Raw genomic sequence first — 14,936 nt, 5'->3', positions numbered from 1 at the left:
TTGTGGTTGAAAGACCAGAGAGCATATGTGGCTTGGTGGGTCTTGGCCCCTGCTAGGTAACTGAGCATGACTCTCTCCTTACTCTGCCTGTTAAAGTGGATATTCGTATGTCTCACAGGGGAATTTCCTATTACCAAAATACTTGGTTGTGTGATAGTATGCCTTATGGACCTCGAAGTTGAGGCACTGTGAAAAGCAGCTGTGTATGTTGTGTTGGTAGACTGCTTTTGAGGTTGCTGAGGATACTCCTTGTGAGTGCAAATTTTGGTGGTTTGAAAGCTTTGACACACATCTAGTAACTATTTAAGATTTTATATAGGTCAGGCATATTTGTATCAACCAAAGGAGAAGTTGCGTCAATAATTAATAAAGAGTTGAAGGAATTTATTTCAGAGGAAAGAGTTAAGTGAGATAAGTTGATCCTCCCCATAGAAGAATGTGGTTTAAGATTGCCTGATTTGAAAGGATACTTTAGAGATGATCAATTCATGCTGATATAGATAGCACAAGGTGAAGATTGTAAGTCAAAGTGGAAAGGGATGATGATGATGAAACAGAGAAGTTTGAGAAATAAAGAAGAGTAGAATTTTGGATTCAGATCCATAAGGGGAATGACAACTGCCATACAGAATATTGTATTCACAAAGTTACAAAAAAGTATTCTGAGAGTAAGCCAGTACAGGAATGGAGAAAGGAGATTTTACCAGTAGGGATGACTGTAAGTTTGTTTGTTTGTGTCTTTCGGCTTTTCCCGGTAAGGGGTCGCCACAGCGGAACTCCGGTCCGCTAATGATTGGCAGTAGATTTTTACGTGTTGGCTTGCCGGGCCTAACGCACAACCTTCACCGAAGGAACGTCCATTCACGCATGTCGCCACACAGAAGACACTCTAACTGAGAATCAAACGGGCAACGTCTAACTGTGAGGCGACAACGCTACCGCAGCACCACCACCGCAGCATGCCAAGGGAGGGGGCTGGAATTTACTGAAGAAAATTGTCAAAGGAACCAAGGTATTGGGAACAATTGGCTGGAAAGGGAGTGTTAATAGGTGAGGATGAAGCCAAGCAGAAGTTTGGTCTGCATTTAAAGCTCACTGTCCCTTAGTTTTACAGTATTTACGTGGGTTGTTATCCTCTAGCTTCTCTTATTCTTCCATAATTTATCTTTTGGCCATTTCAGCTTGTCCGCCTATGGGTTCCCCTTCTTTGTCTCAAGTGGAACTGTTTCAGAAAGGGCTTTTACATATATGTCCACCAGCGAAACAAGTGGCTTCTCCATAGATCTTTGTTCTCATAAAGCTGACACATTTCCTTTTGAACCAGCTCATGAGGCTGATTTTTAAGTTCTTTTCTAGGAAAACAGTGTCATTCATTGCTCTGACATCTATTACAAGCATTATGGTGAATCAGCCTTACCTCATCATTCACAAAGATAGGGAGTTTGAGAACCAACCCTTCTTTTGTGCCTGTATTGGTGTCAGAGTTTACTTTAAGCCAGTCCATTAATCTCTACTTTCTTTCCAGAAATTAAAAATAAAGGAGGGAGAATCTTTCTCACTTTGGCTGTCTACAGACAACTCAAGGTAACACATTGACAGGACAAAGGACTTTAGCAATTCTAATCAGTTGTTTATCTCCTGTGAAGGTAATAAAAAGTCAATCAGTATCTAAATAGACTATTTTCAAGTGGATTTCTCATGCCATTCACTTTTGTTATTCATTTAATGGCAAGACACTTCAGGCATAGTCAGGGTTCACTCTACCAGGTCTGTGGCTACTTCTACTGGTTTCTGGACTGGGGTGGATTCAAGAAATATTCTAGAGGCAACGACGTGGTCTTCTCCTCTTACTTTTACTATGCACTACAAAACTGATTCCTTGTGTTTTTCTAGTGTCGGAGCAGGATTTGCTGCAGCCAAACCCAACAAGTCAAAGGTTCTCATTATTCTTCCTTTCCCCTCTCTTACTAAGTTTTGGTATTCATTACATTTGGCATAGACTACTGCAACAATGATCAAATAATGAATAGAGTGCAGTTGTGTAAGTAAACTTACCTTAACAGTAGATTTTAGAATAGATCACTGCTGCAGTACTAATGTCCCCCTCCTTTGCCTCGTATGTCTTTTTCTTTTTTGTGCCAGGGTAGAACATTGGCTGTAGGTTGTCACAGCTGTTGCGACACCCTGACCCCATGTGCAAAAATGGGGGTTGTAGGTGGGTGGTGGGGGTACCTGTCATCCCCTCTTCTCATAGTACATATGTGATGGTGATGTCTTTAGTCTCCCTTGTTCCTGAGGCAAGAAAGCTCTGAGTTCTGGTACCAGTACATCTGTTTTTATACCTGCTTGACGTTGAGCTCCAGCAGTTTTACAGGAGTGCGGGAGGTGGTGTAAAGCCCTGGAAGCTGACTGGGCATCTGATCCTTGGCAGGATGCTTCCCTAATAGCTTAGGCTACTGTAGTAGTGATCTATTTGAGCATCTACAGTTCTGGTAAGTTTACTTACACTGTACTTTAGTTTGCACAGTGAGTAAGTATACTGTTTAAAAAAAAAAAAGACTGAAATACAGGGTGTCACAAAACTAAAAATTAGTCATTTGGGAAGCAAATCTGTTATTGTTGAGCTTTACAGTTATGTTGAGCACGTCACACATCTGTTCTTATTTGTCTTTTGAGAGCTATGTTGCTGAGAGTGAGTGGCTGTTTTCTTTATGAATGGTTGTAGCTCGCTACCAGTCCATCATTCTTTAGAACTGACTTCATCGCAAGTAACAGTGTTTTGCAGGAGTCTCGGGTGCCTTACGCAGCAACTTCAGATTAGCACTACTAATGGCAGCAGTGCTTCCAGCAGGAACGTCAGAGCGATGCTTCTGACTTGTGTCTGCTCAGAAGATCGTGATGAGCTTTTTCCATTAGCTCCATTTTTATCATCCTGGACCATTTCAATCCAATTAGCTGAGTTCTGTAATAAACTTGCAACTGGAAGTGCCAGATTAGGGCACGAAAGAGTGACAGACCAGATACAGTGGCAGAAAAGTGCATTGCTTGCATGTATGTAAGTTGTCAAGAAGCATGTATTAAGAAATGTTTTCCAATTAATCAAGAAGTAATGACAGGAATATTAGTACTGTATATGCTCAATTTGTTGGTTTTAAATGTCTGTTATCAGACTATTTGAAGTTTAATTTCTTTTTACTTTATTGTAGATATGTTGTCCTGGATTTAATGGAAAGTGACCTTCATCAGATCATTCACTCTTCTCAACCTTTAACCCAAGAACATGTTCGCTACTTTCTGTATCAGCTTCTTAGAGGACTGAAGTACATTCACTCTGCTAATGTCATCCACAGGGACTTGAAACCAAGTAATTTACTCATTAATGAGAACTGTGAATTAAAAATTGGTGACTTTGGCATGGCTCGTGGACTCTGCACTAAACCAGATGAGTACAAGTACTTTATGACAGAGTATGTTGCCACTCGCTGGTACCGTGCCCCTGAGTTAATGCTGTCCCTCCATAAGTACACACAGGCTATTGACATGTGGTCAGTTGGGTGCATCTTTGCAGAGATGCTAGGTCGAAAGCAACTTTTTCCTGGGAAAAATTACATTCACCAGCTCCATTTGATCATGACAGTTTTGGGGACCCCTTCCAATGAGGTAATACGCTCCATTGGTGCTGATAGAGTTAGGGCATACATCCAGAGTTTGCCATCTTGCCAACCTGTTCCTTGGGAAAAAGTGTACTCTGGTGTTGATAAAAATGCTTTGGATCTTCTTTCCAAGATGTTGCGTTTTGATCCCAAGGATCGCATTTCGGTTATCGATGCCCTGAAACATCCATTTTTGTCAAAGTACCATGATCCAGATGATGAACCTAATTGTGTGCCTGCCTTTGACTTTGATTTTGATAAGCAGATCCTTACCAAGGATCAGATTAAGGATGCCATCACTAGTGAAATTAAGGATTTTCATGACAAAAGGGAAGGGATTCGTCGTCGTATCAGTTTTAAGCCATTTCTAAGACCTGCTAGTGTACCTCAGAATAACTCCGACACTGATGGAGTTCAACACAGGTTTCAAATTACCTTGGATTCTCAGGCAGAGAGGGTATCTACTACTGATGGAGCAAGGGTTGATATTTCATCAAAGGCACCTAAGGCTCTTACTGTTCAGAAATCTAATTTGGACTCCGGTTCATGTTGTGATGTGGATATGGCCAGTGCAAACTCAGTGGGAGGAAAAATGGACATCGATATGGATTCACCTTCCCACATTTCCCAGCTAGAAACTATTGATTTGACATCACCTGTGGAAACTATTCACAAGCAACAAAAAGACAACACTGGAAAGAAACCAGATTCCTCTGCTGTAAAGACAGAGGCTGAGGTGATGCCAAAAAGAGAAGGTGCAATATCAGATTACACTAAGGCTGCTCTTAAGGCTGCACTATACAATAAGACCAAAGGTAAATATGAAATTCCATCAGTCGTTTTTGTTGTGTATCCTTTTGTTCTGTTTGTTATTCGAGGATAAAACAAGTCTGTTGTTTGGATTCTGCTTTTTTTGCCCCATGGGAAATGTTTGCACAAAATGCACTTAGCTAACATGACTACATAGTACACGTGGCTAACATGACTGGTTTGTTTTGCAGCCTCATTAATCTCATAATGGTGCCCAGAATGCAACAGCTGATTTTATCTTTGGAAGAAATGTAAACTGATTATCCGTCTCAAGAGAGGTCACATTCACATATCTTTTGGATACATTTACTTGCTATATTTGCAGAAGTGGTGAACTTCATGGCACCCATGCATGCAGATGGACAGTACAGTTACAGCTGCTGATCCTACACAAATGTACTCTATAAGCACTTACATGAGTGCATGGATCGTGCTATCCCAAACAGAGCCAAGACGCTATCCTCCAAAAAAAGGAAGCCAATCTGGTGGTCCCCTGCCAAAACAAACTGTACAACAGAAGGAAGAAACTGTTGCAAAAGAGAGTAAAATCCCATGAGTGGAGAAGCTCCCTGGTCAGCCTCAGTAAGAAGCTGAGATCCCTTATAAGATCCTCCAAAAGCTACGAAAACAAAATTGCCACTAATTCTAAGGACAACCACAAAGCATTCTATAGCTATGTCAAGAATCTCAATGGCAACACCCAGATATGTTCTGAGTTACAGCACAACATCAAGAAAATTACAGAACCAACTGATATTGCCAACATCCTGGCAGGTAGGTTCATTGCTAACTTTACCCGCCCCTCACCTCCTAAAGGGCCCATATCTATACAGAACCCCTGTAATCACAACTACGCAGGTAAAAGCTGCACTCTCTAAAGCCAAAAACACAGCATCCATGGGACCAGGCAACATCCCAGGCTGCATTTTACATGAACTTAAGAACAAACTGGCTCCCCACTTAAGCACCATGTTCAGTAATAGCCTCGCATCAGGCTTTGTGCCCACTGAATGGCGCACAGCAACAGTTATCCCACTCCACAAAGGGAGTAGCCACCACTGATCCCGGGAACTATCGACCTATTAGACTGATGAGCCTGGTCTGCACAGCCATGGAATGTATCATCATGGAACTCCTAAACAAAGACATTGGTAAGCTCCAAACACTGGATCCCACCCAGTCCGGGATTGTGAAAGGCAGATCATGCCTCCTGAACCTGATCGACGTCTTTGAGGCAATCACTAAAGGCGTAGATGAGGGTAAGGTGGTTCACACAGCCTATCTTGACCTCGCCAAGGCTTTCAGCACCATCCCCCATTCTGGAATTATAGCTAAACTCACTAAACTAGGTATAAATCCCTATGTCACAAGATGGTTTGCCAACTGGCTCACTGACAGAACCCACACTGTAAAAGTTGCAGACTCCAAATCTGACCTCAAAGCAGTGACAAGTGGAGTACCACAGGGTTCCATCCTGGGACCTCTCCTGTTTGGTATCTACTTCTCTGAAGTACAGGCTAACACAGAAGGCCTCTGGCTAACGAAGTTCACAGATGACTGCAAACTAGGAGCCATAGTCAAGTCCCCAAATGATGTGGACATCCTACAGTAGGGCCTCGCTGATACAGATGCCTGGTGTCAGAGCCATGGCCACAAGCTCAATGCCAAAAAGTGCAGTATCATCCCCTTTGGTAAAAACTCTGCACCCATGAACTACCACAAAGACAGCAATCTACTTAACACCGAATGTGTGATAAGAGACCTTGGGACCCAGGTGGACAGTAGTCTCTCCTTTGATAGTCACATTGCCACAGTAGTCAGGATGTCCTTCTACGTGGCACACCTCATCATAAAAGGGTTCTCATCCAGGAAAAAAGAGGTCATTGTTCCCCTCTACTCGACACTCATTAGACCCACTATAGAGTACAACGCCCCTTTTGGAATGTACCTCACAAACATCTGCAGCAGCTGGAAAGGCCACAGAAGTACCTCACAAAGAGGATTACTGGCCTCAAACAAATGCCCTACACTGACTGCCTCAAAAAACTCCAGCTTTACTCCATAGCATATCGCCTACTCCGAGGTGATCTCTGCCTAACATATAAAGCTATGTCAAACCCAGAGCTGTTGGACATGCTACACCTAAAGAAATCCAAATCCCTCCGAGTTACACGCTCTAGGGACCTAAACCTTGTCACCACAATAAACAGGACATGCTGGAGGGATAGATTCCTGTCCCAGAGACTTCCTGTAATCTGGAATAGGCTACCCATCTATGTCTAGCAAAGTTCTTCATTAGCACTCTTCAAGAAAAATCTTGATGAGTGGATAGGAAATAGGAAATGCACCCCGGGGATCACATCTGTGTCTCTGCTCAACAGTGGCACAGGAAAATAACTTTCTTGGGTGGCATAAGCCATGGAACCTTGTTGGCTAGGCTTACGTAAGCCCTTGGGTCGATAGCCTGGTACCTACTTATGAACCTATACTTTAGCAAGTAGGTCTTGTAAATGGATCGTGAGAGTCTATCTGACTACTGTCATAAGCATAATAGTAGTAAAGCTGTATGCACACTGTCTTGGTGTTGTAGCTCCAGAGTAGCAGGCAGGCATTTTGTTTTTGTCAGGTGGATAGATCCAAAGACCCTTTCCAGTCCATGTCCCAAGCCATGTGACAGAAGATCAGTATATTCAAAAAGTGCGAAGTTACTTGACAGCGCAGTAGTAGTAGTACAGTATATACTCACTCATGTCATACATTTGTTTAGAGGAATGACAACATTGCTAAAGTAAATAGTAGTAAAGTTGATGCACACTGCCTCTGTTCATATTCTGTTCATCCATTATTCCTTTAACACTGATATTTGTAATAGTCTATGAAACACTTTTTCACTTTTTGATTTAACTTGTAACAGATGTTAATTTTTGAAAAATAGTAGCGTTGTCGCCTCATAGCAAGACGTTGTCCCGTTCAATTCTCAGCTAGAGCGTCTTCTGTGTGGAGGCATACGTGAATGGGGCGTGCCTTCATTGAAGATTGTGCATCAGGGCTGGTAACCCGGTACGTAAAATCATTAGCGGACCGGAGTTCCGCTGTGGCGACCCCTAACCAGGAAAAGCCGAAAGACACAAACAAAGTTTATTTCATCTTGCTGATGGCAGTTTACTAATGGCTGCTACTTGCCTGGTTAAGTGATTGATCTGACACTGGGATTTTCAACTTGGTCACCAGTAGGAATTAAATCACCAGGTACTTGGTCATCTCAGCCCATAAAACTTTTCCAAACGTTCCCGCTCTTTTGGAGTCTAATAGCCCAGAAGACTGCCCCATTCTAAATCTCATTTTTCTGATGTAGTAAAATCCTTCATTTACTCAGTCGTCCTCATTAAATCAGAAGAAATATTGTCTTACTGTTTTTGGTTCTTTGTTTATAAACTGTTTCGGTAGCCTTTTCCTGTCAAGCTTGCCAGGCTCCTTTCTCCGTAGTGTACTGGTGCCATTTTGGTGTTACCAGTTTGTTTTCCTTAGCTGCTTACTGTTGCTTTTGTTGCCTAAAATTGTCTTATTTTGTCTGTTGGGAGTTCGTTTCATTTTTGCCATGGACAAAGGCAAGGTTTATCTCATCCCTTTTGCTCCTGTAGCATGAAGTTTCATGATTGAACAAGCACGCAGTCTAAGTGTCTGATGTGGTGAACATTCTTTTTCAGAAGTGTGTGCACTATTTATGCCATGATTAAACCTCCTACTATTAAATAACAAAACAAAATTTGTAGAGAATTGAAGAAACTCTGGGCAACCCTTTTAGCTGATCCCAGAGCAGTCTCCATCTACTTCTATATCCAACCCTCTTAAAAGGGAGCTACCTTCTGTAAAAGACGTTCATGTCTCTGTCAAAAAGACTGAACTGTTGGAGTTGTAAAAGAGACTAGTGGTACTGTGGAGAAGGTTGTTTATAGTATGCTTAAAAAATTAAGTTTAATGAATCTGCTGCTGCTAAACATTACAGCTGTGTTGTCACCATTTCATCTTCAGCCAGGTCTTTGTCTGGTGTAACTTCCTGTAAATGAGACTTCCCTGAATTCCCTGCCTCCTCTTTTCCAGATAGCATAGTTTCTGTGTCTTCACAACCAGAGAGCTGAGCCCTAGATGTTCTCCTGCTATGTCCTGTGGACAATATAGGTTTTTGTCAGCCGAGCTGGGCTACAAAAAAATGTAGTGGCCATTTTTTCCAGATACAGCAGTTTTGATCACAAGTTTCCTTCCCCACTAGCATTGGGGGCTCCAGTACTACTCCTTTACCAGATTTCTTTGATTCAGTTTTGGAGCCTAGCTTCATCTAGAGCGTAGTCCCAGCATCTGCATCATGGTTTGGTCTTTGTCCCATTGTCTTCATAATGGAATATTCCATCCCCAAACTTGGCCTTTTAGCATTCAGCCAGGACTTTGGCTGTCTCATCAATCTCAACTTTAATTTCAGTGTTTTAATGGTTGGCATCAAGTAAATTTGGACTCTTTATACTAATGGTCTTATAACCAGCGTTGTGACAGATTTTGGTACCAGTGATGCGACTTCCCCAAAAGTCCATCCTTGAAGTGATACAGGCCATGGTTTACTTAAGACTATATTCTGCTTTATCTGCGTGGTCTCCCTTTCAGGACAGAGGATCTGGAAGGACTTCCATGCTGCTAGCTGTGAGTCAGGTCTGCAGCCTTCTCTCCACTTTCCCCTACCAGGGACTGCAAGAAAAGGCTAAGAGGAAGTGGAAGAACATAAACTTTCCAGTAGAGACTTCCACCCCTGATAAAGCTGACTATCCACTGGTGGTAATTTATTTATTTATTTACATTTGTTGACCGGGAGTGTCTGACTGGACATAGGTCCATTTTCAGCGGAGGCCCGGGGAGAAAAGCTCCACAGTTAAAATATACTGACAGTAGTTAACATTGGATTTACATAGCAGTTAACAATTTGATCACCATAGCAATTAAAAATTACAAACATAGTTACAGATGAAGAATGTAGTACATCAGTAGACAACTAGAATCTTTATCATCTGTGAAGTACATAACAGACATTAACAATTGTTACAATAAGAAGTTCCTGCTGTATGATAAGTAGTTAGGCTTATGAGCATCCGAGCTTGCTATAATCAAGGTAGTTATTGGGGTGGAAAGAAAGATAGTGGGTGGATGGGGCGGGTGATATTAGAGGAGGAGGAGTTGCAAGGGCATAGCCAGCATGTTTTTAGGTGCACTTTTAGTAACGTTTTGAAGTGGGTGCATGATGGTACAGAGGTAATTGTGGGTGTGAGGGAGTTCCATAATTTGATTATGGCGCAAGAGAATAGTGCTTCTCTAGCAGAGTTATTGACTTTAGCGACCTGTAAGTGATTTTTATTGCTGGATCTTAGTGGTCTGGTGGTGCGATAGGGTTGGAGTAGATTCTGGAGGGATGGGACTTTTAGTGGATGGTTTACTAGTTTGTGGGTGAGTTGATACCATTGAAGGAGGTGAGGGAGTTCAAGCCAGCCCAGCTCAGCAAGGGAGAGACAGTGGTGACTACGGTAGGATGCCCCTGTGGCGAATTTGGCGATTTTGTTGTAGCAGGTCTCGAGCTTGTTTAGATCGCATTGCCTTAGGTTGGTATATATTGGAGAGGCATAAAGTAGGGTGGAGTTAAGGTGAGAATTTGCTACTGAAGTCTTTGCTGCTTTGGTGAGAGGTTGCTTATTTCTGTATAATGCTCCTAGTTTTTTGTGGACTTTTTTTATGGTCATGGATATGTGAATGTCAAATTTTAGTTTGTCTATTTCAACTCCTAGCAATTTGGTGTGTTCTGTTGGGTGTATAGTGGTGTTGTCTTTTGCTGAGATGTTAAAGTGAGTTGTTTTGAGTATGTTTGGTGGGTTGGAAGATGAGTAGTTTAGTTTTGTTTGGGTTGAGTATTAATTGGGCATTGGATAACAAGTTTCAACAGAGGAAAAGGCTTCCTGTGTGACTTTTTGCAGTTTGGGTAGGGACTAGGCTGAGCAGATAATGGTTGAGTCATCTGCATATTGTATGATTGTGCCATGTTTGGTGGCAGAGGCTAGATTGGTGAAAATAGAGAAGAGTAGTGGTCCAAGGATGGATCCTTGGGGAACCCCTATAGGGACAGGTAGTTGGGGAGATATGTCATTCTGCAATACAACGGATTGTTGGCGGTCAGACAGGTAACTCTGAAACCAGTTGATGACTGATTGAGAGAAGGATAGATTATTGAGGACAGAGATGAGTTGTTTGTGTGGGACCATGTAGAATGGTTTAGATATGTCTAGGAAAGTAGCAGGGGAGAGATGGCCGTTGTTTTATGCTGAAAGATAGTGTTAGTAAAGGAGAGTAAGGCAGTGGTGGTGCTGTGGTTTGGTCGTAAACAATGTTGAGTATTGGAAAGGATGTTGTTCATAAGGAGGTAGTCTGAGACCTGAGAGTGAATGCATCTCTCTAGTATTTTGGAGAGTGGAGAGAGCATAGCTGTGGGGCGGTAATTGGTTAGTTCTGTGGAGGGGGCCGCCTTTGTGGAGGGGGAATTATATGTGATACTTTCCATAGTGTGGGAACGTAACTTTGTGACAGAGATCGGTTAATCAAGATGGATACTGGGTAAGCTAGAGCATCAGCTGCAGTTTGTAGGTATTCACTTGGGAGGTTGTCTGCTGCTAATTTGGTGGGCTTATGTTTAGTTAAGAGTTTTTTTATGTTGGTGGTAGGAACAAGAGAAGATAGTGGGGAGATTAATAGTTGAAGGTGTGGTTTGGAGTGGAGGGGGGGTTGTGTTGTCTAGCTAGTGATAGTATGGTTTGTGTGAAGTGTGTGTTAAATGAGGTAGCAATATTTTCGGAGGAGTGAGGGATGTTAGGAGGAGGGGTACTGACTTTACCTGGGTGGAGGATGGAGTTTATGGTAGACCAGAATTGTTTGGGTTTGTGTTGAGAGGAGTCTAGGGCAGACTTGGAAGTATTGGTATTTGTCCTGTTTTATTAGCTTTTTGACTAGTGCGTAGTTCTAGGAATTTCTGTCTAGTTGTGGAGGTTTTGGTTTTGCGCCAGTGCTCCCAGGCTTCTTATCCCTGTTTTTCGTTTCTGACTTAGTGTTTTTCTGTAGCCATGGGGAGGATTGTGCTTTGGTTCTGGGAAGTCTTATGGGTTTAGTAGTTCTAAATTCTGAGACCTGTAAGTGCAAATCCCAGAGTAGAGAAGTCAAATGTGCAGTAATGAACATTTGCATATACCAAGTCTGAGATTGCTGTGTCATGGGAGTATTTTTTCTGGAAAGTGTGGTAGTCTCAGAGTTTTATATGTAAATAGTGGGATTATGTAGTGCACAGGGGAACTTGTCCCCCCAACCTGCAAAAAAAAAAAAAAAAAAAAAACACTTTGAGAAGAGTGATTGTCTGTCAGCATTCACTGTTCTTTTTCAGTTTCACTTTTTTAACAATTCCAGGACCTGCAGTTCTGGGTCTCAAAATTACAATAGGGAGCCACACACAGGATACTTCTCCAGCCATGCCCCTTACTGTACGCAAATTTGATGAAATTTTTGAGCTCATCAAGGGTAAGGCTAAGTGGTCTGGAGACACCCCCTGTGAGTGTATCCTGACAGAAACCTTTCATTCATCCAGGTTGTCCTCTTGGATGGTACTTAACTTGGAATCACTTATTAAGATGGTAGTGGTACTTGGAAAAACTTAGATGTAATGACTTTCTATCCCTAAACATTACAACAAGATTCTCCAGCTGCCCAAAGGCTGTCCTTATTGGTCACAGAATGAAGTCATTGAGAATTTTTGCTTCATTTGCCATTAAGAAGCCCCTTTGAGTATCAGTCCAATGCCTTAAACCACCCAAATAAGGAGTTTTGTTCCTTGGACAGGTTTGGGAAGTGAGAGTTATTAGCCTCTGCCTTTAGCTGGAGGGCTACCTTGCACATATGGAGTTAGTATACTGTATGGCAAAACTCTGGAGAATTTGTCCATTTCAAACACAAAGTCACAACTTTACTCCCAGCTGTTGCCCAGTTTAGTTGGTTACTCAGACAACCCATCTTTCCCATAGTACTATGGATGGTTCTGCAAGGGCAGCAGGCACTGGCTTAGTAGATGTTCTTTGTGTTTCACTGTTGCAGTCATCACACTTGGGGTATCTGCCTGCAGGTAGCCCTCTGTCGGCTTTAATACCAGAGTCTTGTGATTTCTGCGTCGGATGCTGTTGCCTCTTCCATGACGTCAGGTTGTCAGGGGTATAAAACATGCAGCCGACACCATTACATCAGTCTTTCTTGCCGAGAAGGAGCCCAAAGCAGAAGCAGTTTACAAGTGCCGGTCAGCCACTACCTGAAATTTTCGTTTTTCGAATTTCAAACCTGAAGTCTTCTAAAGCCAAGTACCCCTTTGGAGATCCTTTTTTCTTGCTCTAACTGATGTCAGAAAAAAATTAACAATTGTCTTGCCTGTGGAAAGCAAATACCTCACAGAGATTTTCATTCTTACTGCGTTACCTATTTAGGCCCAGACCACGACGTCCCTCGCTGTCAGTTTTGTGCCTTGTTTAACACCCGAACAATTCGTCGTCGGGCTATCTTTGTCGCTAAATTCTTTCACTCTCGTTCCCCATATTCCGAAGTGGCTTCAATAAGCCATCCGACTACCGATATTCTGAAAAAAACATAAAGATAAAGACAGAGGTAGACCGCATAGGTCCAAAACTGCCAACGATGCTTCCGTTAAGCTAGTCGCCAGTCCGCCGGTACTCAGTGAGGCGCCTTTGCAGCCCCTAATGCCCGCTTCTACAGATTCGCAGGCCTCTGGTGAGACCCATTCGGAGTCCGGTATGCCGTGAGATGCTTCTTCAACTATGGAACCTGCGGATGTCAATACCTTGGATGGGTCCGGACCTGCTGTGCAGGCACTGGCTTCTGAGGGTGTATTCCGACCTACTGATGTTCGCATTAAGCCAACAACTTCATTTTTAGCTAAAACTACCGAGTTTCTCAGGCCCAGAGTACGCAGTACGCCTAGAAAACCAACGACCAAAGTGCATGCTCAAGCTTCCGTGCCACAAAAACAAATGCTTAGAATGGCCGAAGACTTTATTACCTTAATTAGGGGAAGCCAGTCTTCCCTGCTAAAAGAAAACTAACTCAATTTCCTTCTGTTTTCTACAGAGCAGGAGTCCATTGACTCTGACCCTTCTGATTACCAGGACATACCTTATCAACCCATGAAGATTTGGATGCAGAGGAATCCATTCCCTCTGCCTCCCCTCAAGAGGATTTTTCTTTTGATGAAACTTTGCTTACTTTGAAAGCATTTCTGCTGGGAATGCCAGGACTACCCTCAGTCCAAAAAGAGACTCAGGGTATTTTTAGAGTTGCCTCAGCACAGCTGTACTCCCTGTCCTGGAATCCAGTCTTACTCCAGACACTTTACCTCCGGCCCCTAGAAAACCTGACCGGTACTGCAGAGTGGGTCTATATTAGATTCTCGAAAGCTGACAGTGTCAAATCTGACATTGTCAACACGAGTGTAGTGAAACTGCAAAGTAAATGGAAATCTCCATAAGGGGAAATTTCCCTTTACTTCAATGTAGTGCGGTCTCGGAGTTGGTATATTTAAGTAGCGGGGGTTGGGGGGCTGCATCCCCCACGGTGGGGATGCAGGGGGGCTTGCCCCCCTGCCTACACCGTTTAGTTTTTTTTTGTTGTTGTTTTTATTTTTTTTTTCTGAACATTCGATGTTTTAACAGTTCGATCACTAAAGGTCGACCTGTAGTAATTCGAACTGTTAAATATTCGATGTTCTAATATAGACCCTTACAGAGTACATGATTCTCTCACAAATTTCTCTTTAAGAATCCTACTGCGGATCCAGAGACCATTTCCCAGGGACCTAAAGGCATTAAGGCTACTACAGCCAAAAACCCTACCCCTTCAGACAGGGATTCCAGAGCTTTAGACAGATGAGGTAAGAGGGTATATACCTCTGCAACTCTTGCCATCAAGGCATTGAATTGCCAGTTTCACATGTTGAAGTACCAGCAACATATTATGGAACTAATTAAACAAAACTTAGTGTTAACTTCCAGATTGTGCAGAAAATAAAGATAAAAAAAAATCAGAGTGGGAGGCCATCACATACAACAGACGGATAAGACATATCTAGACTATCCAATTCCCTTTTGTCCTATTCCACCAGAAAGCTGTGGCCAACCTTGCAAGACCTGTTACCAAAAAGGGCTATTCAAGAGGACCTTGAAACCAGAAAGAGTACATCCTTAACTCAGTTGATTTTAGTGTCCGAGAAAATCCAAGACCTCAGGCCATTTCTCTGTTTGAGAAGCCTAAAACAACACATAGTGAAGATGCCGTTTTGAATGGTTGTGGTGTAGTCCATCCTTTCTTGTTTGTCTCAAGGGAACTGGATATACTCTATGAATC

At 42.6% G+C, this 14,936-nt stretch overlaps 1 protein-coding gene across 5 annotated transcripts in view; it reads left to right on the top strand.

Annotated features, from left to right (window-relative positions):
- MAPK7 (mitogen-activated protein kinase 7) overlaps positions 1-14,936 on the top strand; it is a 735,466-nt gene that overhangs the window by 356,524 nt on the left and 364,006 nt on the right. For all 5 annotated transcript variants that reach the window (XM_044083376.1, XM_044083369.1, XM_044083383.1 and 2 more), the window contains one exon: positions 3,207-4,468. In XM_044083376.1, the coding sequence (XP_043939311.1) occupies positions 3,207-4,468 (1,262 nt within the window). The remainder of the gene's footprint in view (positions 1-3,206; positions 4,469-14,936) is intronic.

The sequence above is a fragment of the Protopterus annectens genome, chromosome 1.part1, assembly GCF_019279795.1.
Source record: "Protopterus annectens isolate FY-2018-M chromosome 1.part1, PAN1.0, whole genome shotgun sequence".
Lineage (NCBI taxonomy): Eukaryota > Metazoa > Chordata > Ceratodontiformes > Protopteridae > Protopterus > Protopterus annectens.
The sequence above is the reverse complement of the archived record's forward strand: the minus strand, read 5'-3'. Positions and strand labels throughout refer to the sequence as shown.